The following is a 23538-nucleotide window of genomic DNA, read 5'->3' on the forward strand; positions in this document are numbered from 1 at the left end:
TGTTTCTATCTGTGTTCATAGGCATGATAGTAAATAGGGTAATCTGTTTGTAGTATGTGATCAAAGTCTCTGTTTTATTCTCTTACCTCTCTCTCTTTTCTGTTTTATTGCTCTGCTTCTCTTGAATTATGCTTTTTATGCCACCAACAGATGCTTAATCTATAAAAATTGATATGTTTTGAGAACTTCAATGGTTTACGCAATCATATGGTTCTTGGCTCCTGGGAGATTACATTTATGAAGGTAATTCCACAGTTGATCTCGATGATTATTAGGTGTAGATAACGACTTATTCCTAGTAATTCTAATCATAATACTGCTTTTGGTTGTCTGTCAATATCACCCACATATGATTTTGCTTGCTCTTCTAGTTTATCTACCTGGTATTCTTGTGTTGTTACATGTAATGTAAACGATGCTGCTGCAATGCTTGTTTTTTTTTTAGTTGTTTAGCAACTCTGGTATGTAATGCACATCGCTCAAAGTTATTTCGATGTTAGAGCTTCTTGAGATAATTATCAAGTTGTTTGATTAGGACTTTCTTACGGGAACGCCATACTTAGAGGAAAGAGTGATCATTGTGACACCCATCTCCGGGAAATAGATGTAGAGAGAGTGTTTATTGGTTGAAACAAAGGAATGTGTGTTTTTGGTATTCTTGATTTGTTTGCAAAAAGATAGCTTTTGGTTTTTTCCTGTTTGTTAACCTTAGCTAGCTCTATCATTGTTCATGTAGTTTTTGGTTTTGATTTACTAGATACACATTCCGAAAAGTTTTCTTGTGCTTTTTTGTTTCCCTCTCCAATCAACAGCCTTGGTGACAAGCATGTAGGATATCAACACTTGGACAATGTTGGTGGTCGACCCTTTTCACATGGGGGAATCAATTGCATTGGAAAAAGCTTCTTGTCATCAAGGAATTAGTTAGTTCTTTTGTTTCTCTCTTCTCATCAAGAATTATAAAACAGATATTGATTGTTCTTTTGTTATGTGATCTCTTATGCCAGCTTAACTACTGCCACATACTGAAGAAATAAGAACACGATCGAGCAAAATCTGTGTAAGCTTGAATAAAGCTCGATGTCCTAGTAATCTTATTGACAAGAATATATATAGAGTACATAGTGTATTACACATGATCGTATATGAGAATATTCACAATGACAGTAATGGGAAGAATATATTTGCATATATTCACTAACACGCCCCCGCAGTCGAATCGGGAGGTTTCCGGACGTTGAGACTGGAGCGGAAGTCGGTGAAGAGTGATGTTGGGAGCCCTTTGGTGAAGATGTCTGCATATTGAAAACTGGTGGGAACATGAAGAACACGGATTTGACCAAGCGCGACACGCTCCCGAACAAAATGAAGATCAATCTCGATGTGCTTCGTACGTTGATGCTTGACCGGATTAGACAATAAGTAAACGGCACTAATGTTGTCACAGTACACGATCATAGCTTTAGGCAGGGGAAATTTCATCTCAAAGAGGAGGTTGCGGAGCCAAGTTGCTTCAGACACAACGTTCGCAACACCGCGGTACTCGGCCTCTGCACTTGAACGAGAAACAGTCACTTGGCGTTTAGATGACCAGGAGACAAGACTATCACCAAGAAAATGCCATAACCGGATGTAGAACGACGTGTGGATGGGAGACCAGCCCAATCAGCATCGGTATAGGCAGTTAGTTGAGTGATGGAGGATTTGAAAATTTGGAGGCCATGAGAGATGGTACCTTTGATGTAGCGGAGAATACGTTTGAGACTTGAAAATGAGGCTCCCTAGGGTCGTGCATAAAGAGACATATATGTTGGACAGCAAAGGCAATGTCAGGGCGAGTGAAGGTGAGATATTGGAGAGCACCTGCGAGACTGCGATACAACATAGGGTCAGAGACAGGTGCACCATCGGGAGTGAGCTTAGACTTGGTGTCCACGGGAGTGGAGCAGGGATTGCAATATGTCATGTTAGCACAATGAAGGATATCAGCGGCGTAGTTTTGCTATTGGAGAAGCAAACCGGATGTAGTTCGAGTGACCGAGATGCCAAGGAAATAATGGAGCCGCCCAAGATCAGTCATCTCAAATTCCTTGTGAAGAGCGGCGATGATGGAGTGAAACAAAGGCGAAGTAGAATCGGTGAGGACAATATCATCAACATAGAGCAGGATGTAAGCATACTAGTTGTTGTGACAGTAGATGAACAATGACGGATCACTTACACTCTGAATGAAACCAATATTTTTGGCAAATACCGCCAAACGATTGTACCAAGCCTGGGGGCTTGTTTTAACCCATAGAGAGAACGCCTGAGGAGACACACATGGTCGGGCTTCGTTTTGTCAATGAAACCCGGAGGTTGGTGCATGTAGACCGTTTCATTAAGGTCGCCATTTAAGAACGCATTTTTTACGTTATGTTGATGGAGAGGCCAATCCTTTGCAACATCGACATGGAGAACAGACCGAATAGTGGTGGGCTTGACAAGTGGGCTAAACGTCTCATCACAATCGACTCCAAGCTGTTGAGATTTGCCGTTTGCAACGAGACATGCTTTGTACCGCACAAGCTGACCATCCGCGTTAAATTTATGCCTGAAAAGCCACATAGAACGCACAATATTAGTAGCAACTGGCCACGGAACCAAGTCCCACGTTCTCTTTTTAATAAGAGCGCTATGTTCATCTCCCGTGGCACCATTCCAGTTAGGATCCTTAGCTGCTTGTACGTGTGTCAAAGGAAGGGGAGACACAACGGACGTGCGAAGACAAAGACGTTGTCGGGGCTTGACAATGCCGTTTTTGCACCGAGTTACCATAGAATGCGTGGGTAATGTTGTAGGAGGCGGAGGAGGGGCCTCGTCAGCTGGAAGGGGAGGTGTAGGCGGAGTAGTGGGAGGCGGTAAAACAGAGATAGGAGGGGGTGGAGAAATGATGTCGGGTTCAGAAGTTGGGGTCATGACTAGAGGTTGATGAAAAGGAAATGTGTCTTCATCGAAATGAACGTGTCTCGAGAAGATGATTCAGCGAGTGTTCAAATCGAAGCAACGGTATCCACAGTGATCAGTAGGATAGCCGAGGAAGACACATGCCGTGGAGCGAGGGGCAAGTTTATGTTGAGATTGAGGAAGAAGATTAGGATATCACAAGCAACCGAAAACACGGAGGTGAGTGTATGGGGGTGGTTTGTTGAAGAGTGTGGTGAATGGGATAGCATTGGAGATGGAAGACGATGGAAGAATGTTGAGAGTATGAGCAGCCGTGTGAAGGGCCTCCACCCAAAATGCTGGTGGCATATGAGCTTGGAAAAGAATGGTGCGTACTAAGTTATTAAGAGTACAAAGCATTCTCTCCGCGCGTCCGTTCTGCTGAGAGGTGTACGGACATGAGAATCGAATTTTAGTGCCTTCGGCTGCAAGGTTAGAAAGGAATTGTCGATTGTTGTATTCTCCACCGTTATCACATTGAAGAGATTGAATGGGACAGCCAAATTGAGTTCGAACATAGGAAGAGAAATTAATATATTTGCTCAGCATGTCACTTTTGCGCCTGAGAGGGTAAACCCAAACATAATTACAAAACTGATCAAGAAAAATGACATAGTATTTTATTCCTCCAAAACTCGTACAAGAGAAGTCCATATATCCGAGTGAACAATTTCAAAAGGTTTAGAAATAATAGACGAAGAAGCAGAAAAGGGAAGGCGAACATTTTTGCCAATTTCACATGCGTGACACAAATTTGGCATGTCGCTTTTATTAAAAACTAAAAAACCAGAAGAAGCAAGAGATTGTAGAACAGAGCTCCTGGAATGTCCCAAGCGACGATGCCAGAGAGTGCTACTAGATGTGGTGATGAAAGCCTGCGGTGGTGTGAGTTTGTTGGTTGGAGTCACCGCATAAAGAGGGCCTTGACTATCACATCGGAGAAGAGGAGTCTTGGTTCGAAGATCCTTAACAAGAAAGCCAAAAGGATCAAATTCGATGCTACATAGATTGTCAGTGACAAAACGACGAACCGACACCAAATTTTTAATAATAGAGGGACAAACGAGAACATTTTTGAGTAGGAGAGGAGGAGAGGAGGAGGGAATGATACCATTACCGAGCTTAGTAACTTTGGCAAAGGATCCATTACCGACTGTCACAGGAGGAGAAGCGCTAGTATTAAAAACAGAACGAAGAGTACCTAGATTCGCAGTGATATGATTCGTCGCCGCGGAGTCCATGTACCAAGAGCTGCTGTTCGGATCCTGTAACGTCATTGTGTTGAGAGCATGAGTGAGTTCCGACGGCAGATATGGTGATGCGGTTTGTGGGGGAGGATACGGTGACTGAATCATATGAGCTTCAGTAGGAGAGCGGTGTTGTGGAGCAGGGCCGATGATGTCGTTGGTAGGAGGGAAAGGTTGCTGACGTGGGTAAGAAGGAGCCATCAGAAACTGCGACTGGTGTGAAGGGAAACCATACGGCAGTGGCCATTGTGGAGGAGGTCCATACGGCCATTGTGGTGGTCCGTATGAGTGATGTTGCCAAGAATGATTACCGTGATGACGCCCCCTACCACGGTTGTTTCGCATGCCATGACCACGGTTGTTATAGCCTCCTCGACCTTGGTGAGGTGGATGTTTCAAGTGTTGGTGCTCCGATGCCGTGTAGAGAACAGCGGGAGAAGAGGAGCTATCGTTGTTGTTTTGTTTTGGTTTGCTCTGTTTTGCAAGCCGATCCTCCTCCATGATAAGCATTGAGCGTGCCGTCGAGAAAGTTGGGAAGGGTGTCTTGTGTTTGATGACGTTGATGATGTTGTCATACTTGTCGAAGAGACCATTTAGGAGATGCATAACAAGTACCCGATTTTTGTGTATGATTTTATAGATGAGTTGATATTCTATCATTAATTTTTTATTTTTGGGTCTAAGGAAGAAGGATTGACATCGCAAGACCTTAATTTGATGTTTGAGTCAAATTTTGAGGTTTAAAGAAGAAAGATGAACGACAAACACACATGTTTTATTAGTTATACATAGGCATGACCAGAGTTACGGTTGTCACGGTTAAGGTTTATTAACCATCGGTTATAGTTAGAAGTTTTTGTAACCTTAACCAGAACCGTTTAAATACGGTTACGGTTCAAGTGGTTACTGTTATATACGGTTACAGTTATTTGATAATATGATACGGTTGATATTATTTGATGATATAATATAATTGATATTATTTATTTATAATTAATATGTTCTTATAGTGTACTCATATTTCTATATATCATATGATTCATATTAAATAAATAATTATTAGTATATTTTATTATATTTTTAAAATATTATAAACAAGGAAGGATTTTGGTTTGAGAAGTTTCTAAACGCGTGGATCTAAAACCGAATAAGTATATGGATAAAATTCTCAATAATTGGGTGCATGGGTTGACTATCTGGTAATCATGAATTTCACAAATTTTATGAGAAAAGAAATGATTTTGTTCTTGGAGTTTGATGGGTTAACAAGTTGTATGGTAGTCTAAAAAAAGGTTTTTCAGTAGAAGAATGTGAAGAAGTTGACGATGAAGAAAAAGAAAAAGTGTATAACGAAGAACCAAACAGTAAAAGATATGATGACAATTAACACAAAATTTGAAAATGAAAATGACAAGTCTCAACATCATGATAATGCTACCTTTGATGAAAATGAACAGTCTCAAAATTTGACAATGAAAATGACAAGTCTTGTACTCTCTGATATGGATGCTCTTTGATGACAGTCTCAACATCATGATAATGCTACCTTTGATGATATCTTTAACCGTAGCTTTGTTAATTTTTGATTTCCAAGAGCTTCATTGTTTAGTTTTTAAAAATGCTACCTTTGGTGATATTTTGTCTTAGAGTTACTAGATTTTAAAAATTTTATGTAATAATTTTTTATTTTTGTAAAATCTAAAATGTTTAAACAAACTAATAATGTTTTACTTAAATTATTTTTATTTTGAAAATAATATTTTTTCAAAATTAAGAATCCAATTAAAATTTTACCATTGGAAGGGATAATTTTAATTAATCTTCTAATTTTAAAAGTTCTTATTTTTTAAAAGTACCCAATCTCCCAATAGAAATGCTCTAAGAAAGCTTTGTAGTACTCAAATCTATACTAATAAAAAGTAGAAGCTATAAGCTCCTAAGGCCGTTCACATAGGATTTTAAACAACGAATAGAAATTTGACATGTCATTAATCAACATTTTTTAAAATCTCCAAAATTTTATATATTAAGATATTTTCTAAAAGACCAATTAGGATTTGACATGACATTCATTAACATTTTTAAAATTTACAGAATCTTTAGAAAAAGGAAAATTTTAAATTTATGGAAATCAAAGAACTAACCACAATATCCCATATCGGCTATAGATTTTTAAGACAATGGTTCAGAACCAGTATAAATAAGATTAATATGCTTCCAACAACGAATGAGCAGGAAAGCTTGATTTATCAGGCATCCAAGTTTAAAAGTTTTATTTGGTTTGATCTGGTTTTTTATTTGATCAAATTAAAACTTTAAACAGTTTCAAAAAAAATATTATAATATTTAAAAAATTTAAAAGTTTTAATATTATAAATATTAGAACTTTTAAAAGTTATTAGCTTTTAAAAAGTTTTTAAATATTATAAGTTTTAAATTTTAAAAGTTTAAAATATTATAAATATTGAATTTTTTTAAAAAGTTCAAATTTTATATTTCAAACCTTTTTAAAGTTTAAAATATTATAAATATTGATGCAAAACATAAATTATCTTATTTATCTACATTTGTGCTTTTATTTCTTATGAGCTGTAAAACATATTTTTCAATTTTTGTGTATGATTTTATAAATGATTTGATATTCTATCATTAATTTTTTATTTTTGGGTCTAAGGAAGAAGGATTGACATCGCAAGACCTTAATTTGATTTTTGAGTCAAATTTTGAGGTTTAAAGAAGAAAGATGGACGACAAACACACATGTTTTATTAGCTATACATAGGCATGACCAGGGTTACGGTTGTCACGGTTAAGGTTTATTAACCATCGGTTATAGTTAGAAATTTTTGTAACCTTAAGCAGAACCGTTTAACAAACGGTTAAACGGTTACGTTTAAATACGGTTACGGTTCAAGTGGTTACTGTTATATACGGTCACGGTTATTTGATAATATGATACGGTTGATATTATTTGATGATTTAATATAATTGATATTATTTATTTATAATTAATATGTTCTTATAGTGTACTCATATTTCTATATATCATACGATTCATATTAAATAAATAATTATTAGTATATTTTATTATGTTTTTAAAATATTATAAACAAGGAAGGATTTTGGTTTGAGAAGTTTCTAAACGCGTGGATCTAAAACCGAATAAGTATATGGATAAAATTGTGAATAATTGGGTGCATGTGTTGACTATGCTAGTAATCATGAATTTCACAAATTTTATGAGAAAAGAAATGATTTTGTTCTTGGAGTTTGATGGGTTAACAAGTTGTGTGGTAGTCTAAAAAAGGTTTTTCAGTGGAAGAATGTGAAGAAGTTGACGAGGAAGAAGAAGAAAAAGTGTATAACGAATAACCAAACGGTAAAAGATACGATGATAATTAACACAAAATTTGACAATGAAAATGACAAGTCTCAACATCATGATAATGCTACCTTTGATGAAAATGAACAGTCTCAAAATTTGACAATGAAAATGACAAGTGTTGTACTCTATGATATGGATGCTCTTTGATGACAGTCTCAACATCATGATAATGCTACCTTTGATGATATCTTTAACCGTAGCTTTGTTAATTTTTGATTTCCAGGAGCTTCATTGTTTAGCTTTTAAAAATGCTACCTTTGGTGATATTTTGTCTTAGAGTTACTAGATTTTAAAAATTTTATGCAATAATTTTTTATTTTTGTAAAATCTAAAATGTTTAAACAAACTAATAATGTTTTACTTAAATTATTTTTATTTTGAAAATAATATTTTTTCAAAATTAAGAATCCAATTAAAATTTTACTATTGGAAGGGAGAATTTTAATTAATCTTCTAATTTGAAAAGTTCTTATTTTTTAAAAGTACCCAATCTCCCAATAGAAATGCTCTAAGAAAGCTTTGTAGTACTCAAATATCACATAAAAGCTCATGAAAAGACCATGACTGTTTTTGTTTTTGTGTTATTCACGGTACATGTCATTATAGTTAAATATATATATATATATATATATATAAATGTCAATTGTTTTACATGCAAAATATGAAAGCTTTCTCTCTCTTCTCTCTCTCAAATCTTTCAGGTAGAGAAAGCAACTGTATATTATTCCGACGACTTTTGTTGTCTGTTTTTTGTCTCCGGCTAAGTCCGGTTTTATTTCTCGCTCAGATGCGATTTCTTCTTAGCTCTTATGGCTAAGTTTTGTGTTTTCTTTTCTTTTTGCAGAGCTAGATTGATTTCTTTCAAGTTAAAGAGATCAAAGCCGAGTGGGTGATTCAGAAGTTTTGGATCATTAGATTGCTTGAATCCAAGGAAAAGGAGAGTAAATCCTCATACCCTTCCTAGTGGCCGTAATTGGCTGTGTATGATGGTTTCTTCTAATTTTTGGGATTCATGATGGGAGGAATTTTGTGGAGGGTGAAGAGCAGTTTAGGAGAGCAAAGTTTTGCGACTAATCTGACATCTAGCCATATCCCGTTTTTTGGTGCTTCACAGATCTGAAAATTTATGGGGCTTTTGTTTTTAACACCTGGAGTAAGATGCAAAAGGAAAGTGGTGAGATTCGGAGCAAAAAGCTGAAGATCGATGGATCCCTGTAGCGAAAAAGATGAATTTTCGGCTGGAAAATTTTGGGTCTGATCGGAGACTCTGTTCCGGTGGAAGGCGGCGCGACTCAATCATTGTTCCACCCCAACTTCATAATTAACACGTGTCCAATACGTGTCAATTTCTAAACCTAATTGTGTGTTGCTGTTTTTTTGTCTTAGATTATTAGGTTTATAATGGGCTTTAGATTATTAAGTTTATAATGGGCTTTACTTTGTTGGGCTCCGTTTTCACTTGTAACTCTCGGCCCATCTTGGGCTTAATTTAATGAAAGTTTGCCGATAAAAAAAAATATATATATATATATAAATGTTTTCTTTTTGTTGCTTTTGTGTTATTTACGATTCATGCCATTAGTGTTTAAGGGGGAGGTATTGGTTTAGGATTTAGGGAGAGGTATTGGTTTAGGATTTAGAAAGAATTTTAATGACTTTATGTTCTTGCTGATTGTTAGAATCATAGAAAATTGAAAATTAAAAATGAAGGATTCTAAGAGATTGTTTAGGAAGTTTTTTAAAATCTTGATGATTTGTTTTTTCTAATCTTGTAAAATCTTTCTATTTGATGAAAGAGTTTTCATGACTTTTGTTATGAAGGAAATGATAAAAAATCCTAAACCAATAACATAAAATTAGAATTCATTAATAATCCAAGATTCTTTTGTTTTACTTGAATAACATAAAATTTTTAATGATTTTATAAAACTCTTAATCCAATAACACTAGATTTATCAAGATTTTAGATAACTTTTTACAAATCCACAACCAATAACACTAAATTTTTTAAGAGTTTTTAAAAGTTTTGATTGAATAATAATATATTTTAAGTAACTTTTAAAGTCATTAAAGTTTTTTCTAAATCCTAAACGAATACCACCCCTAAGTATATATAAAACCCTAAAGATAAAAGTTGTTTCTCTCTTTGGTTTCCGGCGACTGCTCGACGAGGGATTGATTGTCTTGGCGAAAGATTTTAATCCTCTCAAATTTCTCCAATCGGCTTCAAGCCATCAGGTTTGTCGATCTCAAAGTAAATCAGATTTTTTTTTGTTTTTTTTTTTATTTTTGATATTTAGGCAATGGATTTTCGTTACTATGGTTGTATAGAACCCTAAGGTACCTTAGAATCGACTTTAGCTTACCGGTGGAGACGGTTCGATTGATTGATTCTGGTTTTAGCAGGATAAAGGCGGTTCCTTTTTGTCATAATGTGGCGGAGCAAGGGTTTAGCTGAACAAGATTTAAGCAAGCTTGATGTAAATGAGCTGCATCCTCTGTCTCCCGAGGTCATATCCCGCCAGGCAACGATAAACATTGGTAATTTCTGCTTTAATTACCTTTTCTGCTTTATTTAAGTTTCAGTTTAGGCTCTGGCTAAATTATAACTGTGATCGATATATTTCAGGAACCATCGGACATGTTGCACACGGAAAGTCTACGGTTGTGAAAGCTATATCTGGTGTGCAGGTAGTGGACTATTGACTTTTTGTTTCTAATGAAGTTATTTTCTGTCACTCGAGGGTCTTCTAACTTGGTATGAATTGTTTCTGCAGACTGTCCGTTTTAAGAATGAATTGGAGCGTAACATTACCATTAAACTTGGATATGCAAATGCCAAGATTTTCAAATGCGAGGATAACAAGTGCCCTAGACCAATGTGCTACAAGTGAGTTTTGTTCTGGATTGCTTCTTTTGGTGTATGAGGGTTAGCTAGCAACTTATCTGTTGAAATTTCTAGGTCTTATGGGAGCGGGAAAGAAGACAACCCAAATTGCGATGTCCCTGGATTTGAGAACTGCAAGATGAAGCTACTGAGGCATGTCTCATTTGTGGATTGCCCGGTATGATGAGTTTTACACTTCTCACAAAATATAAACTTTTACTTGTCCTATAACCCATTGAGGAGGTGTTTTATGTTTTCTCAACAGGGACATGATATCCTCATGGCCACAATGCTCAATGGGGCAGCCATCATGGATGGTGCTCTACTCTTAATTGCTGCGAATGAGGCCTGTCCTCAACCACAGACAGCTGAACATCTTGCTTCTGTCGACATGATGCACCTTAAGCATATAATAATCCTTCAGAACAAGATTGATCTCATTCAAGAAAAATCCGCCATCGAACAGCACACTGCAATTCAGAGATTTATAAAGGTTTGAATATTCCCATCAATCAGTTAGCATATTTTCTTCATCATTTGATTAAGCTATAAACCTGTTGCAGGACACAAATGCCGAGGATGCCCCTATTGTTCCTGTCTCAGCACAACTCAAATACACATTGATGCTGTGTGCGAGTACATCGTCAAGAAGATTCCAATCCCTAAAAGGGATTTTGTGTCACCGCCAAAGATGATAGTCATTCGTTCTTTTGATGTCAATAAACCTGGCTATGAGGTTGATGATATCAAAGGTGGAGTGGCAGGTGGAAGTATCTTCCGGGTATTGATTTGATTCTCTCTACCTTGGACTGTGTTCAAATAAATTATCTTGTGCCTTCTTTCTGGAAGTTGTGTAGTTTTTTCATTTCTGCAGTCCTCCATTTAATTGGTAAAACATTAGGAAATCAAAGTAAATGACTTTTATCATGGCTTGGGTAGCTTCTGCTTCTGCAGTCATCCCTTTGTTTGTATTGCAGGGTCCAATTTGATCTTTTGCTTTCTTTGCAGGGTGTTTTGAAAGTCAACCAATTGATTGAGATCCGACCTGGTATGGTTGACAAAGATTTGCTTGGAAACCCCAAATGCGCTCCCATTTACACCCGTATCACGTCATTGTACGCAGAACAGAACGAGCTTCAGTTTGCTGTGCCGGGAGGTCTGATCGGAGTTGGGACAACAATGGACCCTATGCTAACCCGTGCTGATAGGTTGGTTGGTCAAGTGCTTGGAGAAATGGGTTCTCTCCCTGAGGTCTATGTTGAGCTTGAGGTGAGTACCGAGCTTCTGATCCGTCTTATTGGGGTGAGGACAAAGGAAAAAGAGAAGCAAATGAAGGTGGCAAAGCTAAGCAAGGGAGAGATACTGATGGTGAACATCGGGTCGATGTCGACGGGAGCTAAGGTTCTAGGAGTGAAGAATAAGATGATGAAAGTGCAACTGACGGTGCCTGTCTGCACCACCGTAGGTGAGAAGGTGGCTCTAAGCCGCCGTGTCGACAGACATTGGCGTCTGATTGGTCGTGGTCAGATTGAGGCTGGAACGACCATTCCCGTCCCTCCTCCTCCTAGTCTCTGATCAGTTGCTCAGAGATGCATAATAATAATTATTATTAGGAAAGGTCTAATAATTATTATGTGATAACTGAGTCTCTGTTTATTTGCATCATAATATCAATAACTCGCATCCAGGTTTGCTAGATATCAATAACTAGATTTCCAGTCGTTTGTGCTACTACTTTGATTGAACTCCTGATAAATTGCATCATATTTTATGTTTATAAGATCGTACTGTTGGTAAAAGTGTGTCGTTCTGTAATATTATTGTTATCCAATTGTGTTTCTATTATATGCTCTGTTTCTTTGTCTCGCGCTTTATTTTAATTGGGTTTATGTTCTTTATATTTTAAAATTAGCGATCGCACTTAGGCAAAAAAAAAAAAAAAACAAAAAACAAATTAATAGTCTCACTTAAAGCAAAATATAGTAAAACCTCTATAAATTAATAAGGTCGGGACCATGAAATTTTATTAATTTATAGCAGTTTTATTTTATCGATAAATTAATAATATATAAATTTATAAAAAAAAATTTTCATATTTACAATTTAAAAATTTCCTATTACAAAATAAGATACTTTTGTTATCATTCACATTGCTACTACTATCCTTCGTGATAATGATAAAGTTGAAGAAAATATTGTGGTACTTTTAGAACCAGTTACTAAAAAAGTAATTATCGCATCTAGGACTCCAAAAATTTTGGATGCAATTTCAAAATATAACAATGAAAAAAATTAGAGATGAGCTCTAATAAGAATGCAAATTCAAGAATATGCAAACAACAATAGAGTCATATTTCATTAGATTTTCTTAGATAAGAAAACAACAATAGAGGTATATATCACTAGATTTTCTTAAATATATATATATATATATATATATATATTAGTTTATTTGATTATTAATTTATGATATTGATGGGACATTATTTTTACATAGGATTTCCAAAAAAAATATTATCTTATTATTTTATCGAAATATATCATTTTTTACACCAGCCCAACTCGGGACCGAAAGAATTTATTAATTTATAGCGATTATTAATTTAAAGAGTATTAATTTATAGAGGTTCTACTGTAAATTATTTGTAGGACCATCTCTAATATATTTTTCTATTTTTATCTCTAAAATAGAGAAACTCTATAATACAATTACTAGACATTGCTATATTTTTTTCTATTTATAGAAAAAATAAAAAAATATAACAATTTCTATTTTGCAAGATCAGAATAAATTTGCCTCTAAAATAGAGATTGTTATAATTTTCTGCTCTATATATAGAAGCATATATAGAGATGAATTGGAGATGCTTTTAAAGTATCTTTTATAATATACCTAAGTTTTGTTCAAATGGATTTCTCTAGTTTTTCTTCCAAAAAAGAATATTCTAAATAGATACTATTTTATTTTACAATTAACACATTTTATTATATAAAAATTGCAAACTGACTCATTTACTTTAATTTTTATAACACTTTCATAAAATTATTATTTTCATTTACATTAAGCATTTATTATTATAAAGAGCATCATAACATGCAAATATTTCAAAATATACTATATTTTTAACCATCAGCATTAGTGTATTTTCCCACAAACGATCAATTATCTTTTGCAAATGGTAGTCTCAATATTCGAGAATATATATTTATACTAAAACTTTTAAAAATATTTATATTATTAGTTCTTAAAAATACTTATTTTATTTATTTTCGTCATAAAAAAAACTTAAGATTAAAAGGACTATTTTGCAAATGAAATAGTTTAACTTTATTTACAGAGGAAGAAATAGAGTTCTTCTATATATAGAGAAAAAATAACAATTTCTATTATAGAGAAAGAAATATAGATGGGTTGGATATGTTTTAACAAGTTGAACAACTACACTCACTTACACTGACTGTAGGACACATGATTGAAGCGGGTAGCGGGAGATTTATGTATGGAATTTTGGTTCTCTCTTATTGTCGAAAGACTGTACTTCTGATCCAATTCTTGAAAGACACTTTATTCCCTTTGAAGATGTCAATTGTGATGGGTTCAAGGGAGTGCCAAGAAGAGATTTCTGCAGTCCAAGCATTTGACATTGTGGAGAAACAGAAATGAAAGTTTGATATGTAAGCATTTGAAAATTAGCTGATGCAGATCTCATTACAAACACAGTGTGTGTGACAAGTTCTAATCTTAAAAGACCCTGCTTCATAATGGATGTTGACAGTCTACGAATCATTTAAATTATATGGTTTAGTTATTTTATCTTCATAACCTGGCATTCACTTCATTGGCTTCCAAATTTGGATCTTCTGAGGGTGCTTTGGTTCTCCAGTCCGGTGATCCATAGTTTCCAGCTAAATATCTGTTGTAATCGTCTTCTGTTTTTAGGATTCAACAGCTGATTCCAACATTTAAACGAGAGAACGGTGAGAAACATATATACTCTCTTACAAAAAACATTTTAAATAGGAATCTATAAATCAGAACATTTTTTATTTTTATTTTTATTTTATTTTTTAATTTAATGTTAAATTATATTAAAAAAATATAAACATTTTTACATTGTTAAAGCAAAACATTTCCTTGACAAGCTTCTTTCTCAGACTAGCAAGTGATCCTAGCTCAAAGTTCAAACATCTGCTGTATGTGCAGTGTAGTTTAATTTTGAACATTAGCAACTAAAGCTTATTGGCCTAGACGACTACAGTTTAATTAATAAATATTAAATAGTAGAGGGAGACAATATGATAAGCACACAACCTTGAATTTCTCTTTATTGATATTGAGATACCCGAATTACAAGGGCAGACAGAAATCTAGCTTAATCTCTTGATCCAAAGCTAGCCAAAGAGACTCGTAGGTCTCTAACAAACTTCTACACTCGTAGATCAGTTTTCTTGTTGTTTGAATTTTTGCTTAAACTAAAATCTTAGAGTGGGGCTCAAAGCCATGCAGAGGCGGGAAAGACTGCTCCAAATTTTCTAAGGGGATTATAAAAACCCTCCTTAATATGTTCTTCACTGCTTTAATCAATGGCCACACCAAGAAGACAAGACAGACGCTGCAATTTCTATCAAGGAGAAGAGCCTTAACGGTTTATTTCTTGTCTGTCGAACCTTCTTGTGCATCACTCTACAGTAGTCCACCAGGATCGTTACATCATAGAGTTAGATCTTCTTTATTATGTTATCAATACGACTCCAAGCTTGGATGGAAGAGATCATGCGATCGTGCTAAAAGCCTCCTTTTCTCGCGGGCTCTTTGCTTGAATTTTCCACTTGCCCGTAATAGAAATCATCAATTTTTCATTTGGTGGAGAGAGGTTGTTTTTCAAGACTGAGTGGAAAAGGTGATGCGAGGCAGTGTTCTTCGTTGTCACGATAGCATCACGTAACACCTTGATTATGCTCCAAACTATCATCACTATGACTTAGATCGTAAAAGAATTGTTGCCTTCACAACAACTTGAATCTGCTTTGGTTTGCCATGGTAGTGACATAAAACATACTTTTGGTTCGACATTGTACCATCCTAGATCGATAGTCTTCATCGCAATGATTTAAATTAGTTCTTAAGCATCATCAAGCATCAAACATCAACAAGCTTATCCTCACTAACAAACACCATCGAATATACGCACTTTGAAGCTTTTCAAAAGCATCAAAAATTATGATGAAAAAAATCTAGCTTAAGAAAATTGAACTGTTTTCCTCTAAATGAGCCCTCAATTCGTGATATTAAGAAGATTTGCATTGTGAGCAACACCAACACAGCCAAATCGATGACCACCGACGAATGGCTGAACGTTCTTAAGCATGGAAGAACCAGCGGTGGAGTACCTAACATAACCAATGGCGATGTCTCTTGGAAACTGGTCGAGCTTGGACTCGCTGAAAACCTCAAAGACCAAACCAAGACCTGTGATGGTCTGAACAAGCTTATTTTTGCTAGCAGAATCAAGGGAGAAGAAGAGGAGATAAGTGTTTGTGATTGCTCAAAGGAAAAAGGATTATCCGATTAGGGATTTAAGATTAAGATACATGTCTACTATATATAGTTGTAACATCCGCAAACCAAATAGTCGGTTTTGGGGGTGGGTGTCGATCGACACCAAGAAGAGTGCCGAGGATGACATTATAGATCAGTGGCTTGTCGATCATGACAATGCGCGTGTACCTTGTCGTCCCTCCAACAAAGATAGAGAGGTCGATCGTGCCGTTAATCATGATGAATTCACCGTCAAATCCAGTCAAAAAATAGCAATCCGGCTGTCACGCTTGCTAATCTCCATTTGTGCTAGTACGTTCCTCAAAATGATGTTCACCAAGCTTTCAGTGTCGACGAGTATCCTTGTGACTTGGCTTTCGCTGATTAGGAGTTCAATGACCAGCAAGTCGTTGTACGGTAGATCGAGTTCCTCCAAATCGATGTTTCCAAACGATATCGTCGTATCTGGGGAAGTGGTCTTTGCTGGCCAAGACCTTGTCATCTCAGCCTTCTTCGTATAATCTTTTATTGAAAGAACTGAATCATTGCATGCCGTCAAGCCTCCCATAATCATGTTAATTCATCGTCTTAGTGTTGGTGGAGGCTGCTCTGGTTAGGGATTAACACTAGGTCGTTTTGCTAGTCCGTCCTGCTCGTCGTCCATTTGATCGTCGAGCTGCCCCTCATCTTTTATGAACTTTCGAGCGACATTCTTGGCTCTTCGATTTTGACTTCCCGTTCCTGACCCGGTTGGCTTGCTTCTGTCTGACTCAATAGTTATTCCACCTTTCTTGTACTTGGCCATTAAGAGCGCTTGTAGATCACGACACTCTTCAGTTGCGTGTGTGTTACTTTTATGATATCCGCACTACTTGGCTGAGCTACCCTCGGTGCCCTCGTTCTTGACATACTTATTCCAAGACTGAGCCCCTCCACTGACCGCGAAGGTTCGACGTGTATGATCTTGGTTGCGATTGAAGTTTTTGTGTGGCTTGACATATTTGTTTTTGGTCTCGAGGCTAAGGGCTCCTTCGGTACCGTACTCTTTGCTGCTGCGTGCTTTTTTTTGTGAGAACTGCTTTCTCTTCTTCAACTTTAATATGCTTTGAGGCTCTGCACAATGAATCTACCAGTGTCTCGACATTTGAGAAGGAAAGTTCGTCCTTAAATCGAAATTTGTACCATAACGTAATTTTAAGTGCGACAATCGCCGTTGCGTCTGGTATAGGACATTCATGACAATGTCCTTGTAACGTTTGATGTTTGATCGAAGTTTATTTCGATGGAATCTAAGTTTTGAGTTCGCTATTAAGAAATCCAAATTCCGTCCAATGGAGCATTTCTATTCACTATCTCGAGGAGAAGCATTTGAGCCGATGGAAATGATGGAGTTTATAATGTTGTAGAACAAAAGGCTCGCATAATGCTATCATAACAACGAAGAACACTGCCTATCAACACCTTTTCTATTCAATCTCAAAAAACAACCTCTCTCCACCAAATGAAAAAATGAAGGATTTCTCTTACGAGGAAAATCCAACCAAAGAGCCTGCATGATCTCTTCCATCCAAGCTTGGAGTTGTTTGATAGCATAATAAAGAAAATGTAACTCTATGATGTAACGATCCTGGTGGAATGTTGTAGAGTGATGCAGAAGAAGGTTCGACAGACAAGAAATAAATCGTTAAGGATCTTGTCCTTGATGGAAATTGCCGCGTCTGTCTTGTCATCTTGGTGTGGCCATTGAAAAAAGTGTGATTGCAATCTTTATGGACATCATGGTTGTACGAGTTTGCTGGAACAAGGCGCATGTTGTTCCTAGTTAAAGGAGTATCAAACAAGGATTAAGTGATGACGTGGAATTGGCGCGAACTGAAGTGATGACTAAGAGGAGATCACGGAGTACATATACCCCCTGCTTGATTGACACAATTGATTAAAAAACCATAATCTCCCCCTTTATAGTCACGGGTCTTCATGGGTATTCTAGGTTAGATGTCATGTTCTTGGAGAGAATATCCTACTCTCAACCAGAATGTGCTTTGTGATCTCCTCTACGTCATCACTTTAGTTCACAATAATTCCACGTCATCACTTAACCCTTGTTGGATACTCCTTTAACTAGGAATAGCATGCGCCTTGTTCCAGCAAGCTCGTACAACCATGATGCCCATAAAGGTTGTACTCACAATCTCCCCGTTTTTATTTATTTAATTTGTCATTTCAAGCATACCTGTAGACAAAATCTTGGACTCTCACAATCACACATCATATCATGCCAATAATAACAAGATCCAAAATACGTAAGATGTTAACACTAGCTTCATTTCAAAAATAAACTGTGTCCAAAATTAAACATTACACACGCAAGGTCTCAAAATAAAAATGGGATAGAGCTGAAAACACAAAGCAGAAAACAATTGATCACTCCCCCTAAACTCTAGAATCCTCCTCCAGAACTAGATTTCTATCATTCAGACACATCATCTTCAAAACCCTCTTCATAATACTTAGGCTTAAAGTTCCTATGAGCAGAGGAGGTGTCAGACCCCTTTTTCATCAATAGGCTCAGTTTCAGCATCAATGTCATCAGCTTCCGGTTCATAACTTTGAGCCTCACTATCAGCATTCACTCTATGAGTCTGATTATTTAAAGAGTGAGGGAAAAAACTATAATCTCCCCCTGCTTGATTGACATAATTGATTAAAAAAACCACAACAACACCACATATTCTCAAAACAAACACCATAAGATATATGACTAACCTTCAATGCGTGTTGCCATATCGAAAAGCAGAGAGGGTGTGTGTTTCAGGTCCACAACCAAGGAGTGTCCAAAGACATAGTCACCAACTCGGCGTTTAACACCACCTTGACCCCCGCAAATTTCAGGATTGAATTCTTTTGGACGAGGTGATGGCTTTTCATCTCTCAAAATCAATCTCCCTTTGAAACCGAAGAACCTTATAGATCAAGTTTGGAAAAGGCAGGATATTCTGGATTTGACAAGGGAACCGAGCTGCACGCTCCACTTGATCGTACACTAACTTGCCAAAGTTTAAAGGAATCATTATCTAGTAGATACAGAAGCTTGGCACGATCAATGGTGACATTGGAGTTGTTAGTCGAGGGAATTCAATTCAGACAACAGATCAGGTACAACCCAGCGAGCGTCTTACACATCGCAGACGTCCGCAGATCCTTCCAAGTCACAACTTTCTCTCCAGAAAGACCAGAGCATGTTTGGTGAGAGTGACTCTGTCAGTTTCAGTATTGGAGTGCCACTTAATATCTATAGTCCGAAAAACTTTGTTGATCATTTTAGGTGAAAACTCATACATCTTCTGCCGAACATAGACAAGAGACTTTCTTGTCACGTTGTTGAAGATGTGAAAATTGGAAATAAAATTCCAAAACCACCTCTTTGACATACGGCTCAATATCAACAACAATGTCCATCAGGTGATTCTCTTCTATTACACGTATAACATCAGCAATTTCATGAGGACTACGGGGAACATGCCTTTGATCATGGACCTCTCTGCGCTGGAAATCGTTGTATCGAGCAATTCCTTGAGAGGTGAGGAATACCTTCGAGCTGTTCATCCTGCCTCTTGTATACCTTCGAGCTGTTCATCCTGTGTTCTTGATTTCTTCTGTCATCCGATTACCCACTCGATCCTATACCCGAATGCTTGAATTGAGTGTCTAGGTCGTGTGGTTCTTGTTATTTTATTTACTTTTGCTTACTTTAGGTTGTTAGAAAAACCCCCACTATTGCTTCGCTTGACTTACATTGTTCTGATCATATCTTATATGCTAGCATAACAACCATTTGGATTGATAACCCTTTGTATTACAACTGCATAGGGAATTGATAGCTTGGGTGAAAAGTCTGTTATCAATTTGGCGTCGTTGCCATTTGGTTGAATTTTGTTTGTTACATTTAAGATTTCAGCACTTGCTATATCAAATTTATTTTAATCGATTTATTCTGCATATTGTGCGGGTTGTTAGTAGTCCGATGTTATTTGCGAAGGTAGTCGAGGAAGAATTATTGTCTACTAAAAAATTGAATTTAGTTAATAGATATTAAAAAGAAATTTAGTATTATATAAATACGACCAAAATTTGTACAGGTATCCACCACGACCAACATGTGTCCCATTGCTGGACTTGTAGACCGCAAAGGCTACTCCATTAATAGTTTTAATGGATTCTATCATAATACTATGGTACCCAGCAAACGAAGGTCTACAATGAGGTGGATACCTATATGTTTCCTAAAATGTTTTGCTAGTAGTGAATATATGGATTGTTACAAGGATAGTTGTCCACATAACCCTGAGCGTTTACTCTTTTCATTCTGTTGGCCATATATGGATGAACAAAACACAAGTAACAGTAGAAAAAGTTTAATGTACTCATTAATTCGATGGCTATAATCATGTTTCAGTTGTATCATTTCGAGTATAAGTTATATCTTTGTCAGGAAACTAACTGCCGTTGGAGATACTTCCCGTGGACATTTCGCTCCGCTCACTAAGCATGGTAGGACCTTTGAATCTTCTGAAGATGGCCACTGGGAGGTAATATTATTGTGCTATTCCATAACTTGTTTTGTGTGCGTCAAAGTTTCAAGACTGACCAGGTTTTTGCTAATTTGTCTGTAGGTAGGGGAACCTTCAAGCTGTAACTGTCATGTGGACATCACAGAGGAAGGCCCTGGTGATAGGCGTGTGGACTTTGGATGTTCTAAATATGGCCAGTGGGAGGTATATCATTGTGCATCTTCCATAAATCTCAATCACACTGCTCAAAAGCATGGTTAAATGGGAACCTGTTAAATAGTTGTGTAATACTTATTGTGCCTAACTAAAATCATGTATGACAATTTGTTACTTGTTCTGTGGTTTGGAGTTTCAAGACTGACCAGGCCTGACTAGAATTGCAGTTAAAAGTTATTGCTTGTTTTGTGTGCGTCAAAGTTTCAAGACTGACCAGGTTTTTTGCTAATTTGTATGTAGGTAGGGGAACCTTCAAGCTGTAACTGTCATGTGGACATCACGAAAGATGGCCCTGGTGATAGGCGTGTATACTTTGGATCTTCTGAATATGGCCAGTGGGAGGTATATCATTGTGCCTCTTCCACAAATCTTAATCACATTGCTCATAAGCATGGTTAAATGTGAACCTGTTAAATGGTTGTATGATACTTATTGTAATTTGTACCTGACTAAAATCATATATTACAATTTGTTGCTTGTTCTGTGTTTTGGAGTTTCAAGACTGACCATGTTTTTGCCAATTTGTCTCTAGGTAGGCGAACCTTCAAGCGACTCTCATGTGGACAGCTTGGAAGATGATGGATACAAAGCGGTGTTTTCTTCGTGGTGATGGGATAATATATAAAGGACAAAAATTCTACAATGGAATCTCGTTCACGGAGTGTGTAACCGACTATGCACTGCTAACAGGTTCCAATATGAAGCAATACAGGTATGATAAAGATGCAATTGGGTTTAAATATGTTGGTGCTAAGGGGAAATGTGGGTGGCAAAGTGTATGCTGCATCTCTCGGTGATGATCCTTTCTGGAGGATTACGGTGTACAAGGATAAACATATATGTATCCCTAATGGAGAGTGTGAGATGTTTACAGTCCCGGTGATAGCTAGGATATTTCTTGATAAGATTAGGGAAGAACCAAAATATTACATGCTTGCGAAGATGGAAAAGATTGTAATGGAGAAGTGGAAGATATCAGTTACTAGGCCTCAATGTCAAGCTGCTAGGAGGAAGGCATTGGGATGGATCTCGTCGGAGTATGATACTCATTTTGTACGTCTCCGAGATTATGGAATCAAATCCAGGGTCTGTTGTGGATATTGATACCGTGAAGAATGATGATGGTGAGGATGTCTTTAACCGGTTTTATGTCTATTTTGATGTTCTTAGAAGAACATGGAAAGCTAGTTGTAGACCAATAATAGGAGTTGATGGGTGCTTCTTAAAAGAAAAGATTAAAGGGCAGTTATTGGCAGCATTAGGCAGAGATGCAGACAATGCTATATATTCAATAGCATGGAGCGTTATTCAAGTTGAGAACACCGATAATTGGCAATGGTTTGTGAATAGGTTAAAGATTGATCTAGACTTAGGTGATGGAGATGGTTACATTATCATGTCAGATCGGCAAAAGGTATGCATATGTTAAAGCTCTAGCATAATTATGTTTGATAAAACTCTAGCATAATCATGTTTTCTCTGTTTCAGGGGTTGATAAAAGTTGTTGAGTTGGAGTTACCAAAGTTGGAGCATCGAAAATGTGTTAGGCACATTTATGGGCACCTAAAGAAGAGTCATCCTAACAAAAAGCTTCTGAAGAAACACCTCTGCGATCTGGCTTGGAGCTACAACACCACAAAATATGATCAGAACTTGGAGAGGATACACACATACGACTCAAAGGTGGATGAAGATGTCCTGAAGACAAAACCGAAGACTTGGTGTAGGGCCTTCCACAAGCTTGGAAATTACTGTGAAGATGTTGAGAACAACTTCATAGAGTCCTTCAACAATACCATCAACAAGGCAAGAGAAAAGCCGTTTGTGGCTATGTTAGAGATGGTTAGAAAGCTTGCCATGGTGAGGATTGCTAAACGGTCTGCCCTTTCTCACGATCACAAAGGTTAGTATTTTGATTAATCTATGTGGTATGCATATGAATCATTATTATCGATTAACATTATTTTCATTTCTGTGTTAGGCATTTGTACTCTTTATGTTAAACGGTTCCTTGCAAAAGAACATGAGAAAGCTTTTGAGTGCTTTGTGAGTCCTACCAAAAATGGGATGTATGAAGTACAGCTGGGTTATGACAAGCATAGATTCTGTTTAAGAACAATGAGGTGTACCTGCATGAAGTATCAAATCTGTGGAATTCCCTGTGAACATGCATATGTAGTTATTCTTAAGAAAACACTGAAACCTGAAGATTATGTGTGCCAATGGTTCAAAACTTCTAAATGGCAGCAGAATTACAAAGACGGATTGATTCCACAAAGAGGTCCACGCTTTTGGCCTTCCACCGGAGGTAATGATGTGCATGCACCAGCTTCTAAAGAGGATAACATCACTAAGGCAGACAAGAAGAGGAAGAAGGGGGTTAATGAATCGGCTACCAAGAAGAAACCAAAAGAGAAGAAAAGGATCATGCATTGTGGGATTTGTGGTGCACCTGACCATAACCGTAGGTTCCACCAAAAGAAAAATGCAACATAGGTTAGTATTCTGTTTTGGTTATGATTCGGATTATGGTTTGATTTGTGTTGGCTCGGATGAGTCTGATTGTTGGTTTCAAATGTAGGCTACTCAAGGTGAACCTTCTCAAGGGACTTTGACTCAAGAGAACTAATGGTTGTCGTGAAGGAGAAGTACGAGTATGAGTACAAGGAATTATGGCAAGAGAATCACAAGGAGGGCTTGTCTGTTTT

The 23538-nt window shown here is 36.8% G+C and overlaps 1 protein-coding gene and 2 pseudogenes across 2 annotated transcripts; 2 read left to right on the plus strand and 1 right to left on the minus strand.

Annotated features, from left to right (window-relative positions):
* Positions 1-9718: 9718 nt before the first annotated feature.
* Positions 9719-12349, plus strand: LOC104723732 (eukaryotic translation initiation factor 2 subunit gamma-like; annotated as a pseudogene). Its single transcript, XR_015570495.1, has 8 exons — positions 9719-9855; positions 10024-10158; positions 10247-10308; positions 10395-10507; positions 10580-10682; positions 10770-10997; positions 11068-11285; positions 11513-12349. The product of XR_015570495.1 is annotated as a eukaryotic translation initiation factor 2 subunit gamma-like (transcript).
* A 6237-nt stretch (positions 12350-18586) lies between these two features.
* On the minus strand, positions 18587-19649 carry LOC147934061 (uncharacterized; annotated as a pseudogene).
* Positions 19650-21544: 1895 nt separating this feature from the next.
* LOC104728099 (uncharacterized) lies at positions 21545-23326 on the plus strand. The gene is made up of 4 exons (XM_019231897.2): positions 21545-21883; positions 21945-22244; positions 22319-22733; positions 22812-23326. Exons 1-4 carry the CDS (start codon positions 21545-21547, stop codon positions 23324-23326), a joined length of 1569 nt encoding a protein of 522 aa, XP_019087442.2.
* The last annotated feature ends 212 nt before the right edge of the window (positions 23327-23538 follow it).

This window comes from Camelina sativa, chromosome 11 (genome assembly GCF_030686135.1).
Source record: "Camelina sativa cultivar CO46 ecotype springtype chromosome 11, ASM3068613v1".
Taxonomy (NCBI): Eukaryota; Viridiplantae; Streptophyta; class Magnoliopsida; order Brassicales; family Brassicaceae; genus Camelina; species Camelina sativa.

Coding starts and splice junctions, on each gene's coding strand:
- LOC104728099 (XM_019231897.2), top strand. CDS start 21,545: ATGATAAAGATGCAATTGGGTTTAAATATGTTGGTGCTAAGGGGAAAT. Junction 21,884..21,944: donor CGGAGTATGATACTCATTTT/GTACGTCTCCGA, acceptor GATACCGTGAAG/AATGATGATGGTGAGGATGT. Junction 22,245..22,318: donor TCATGTCAGATCGGCAAAAG/GTATGCATATGT, acceptor TCTCTGTTTCAG/GGGTTGATAAAAGTTGTTGA.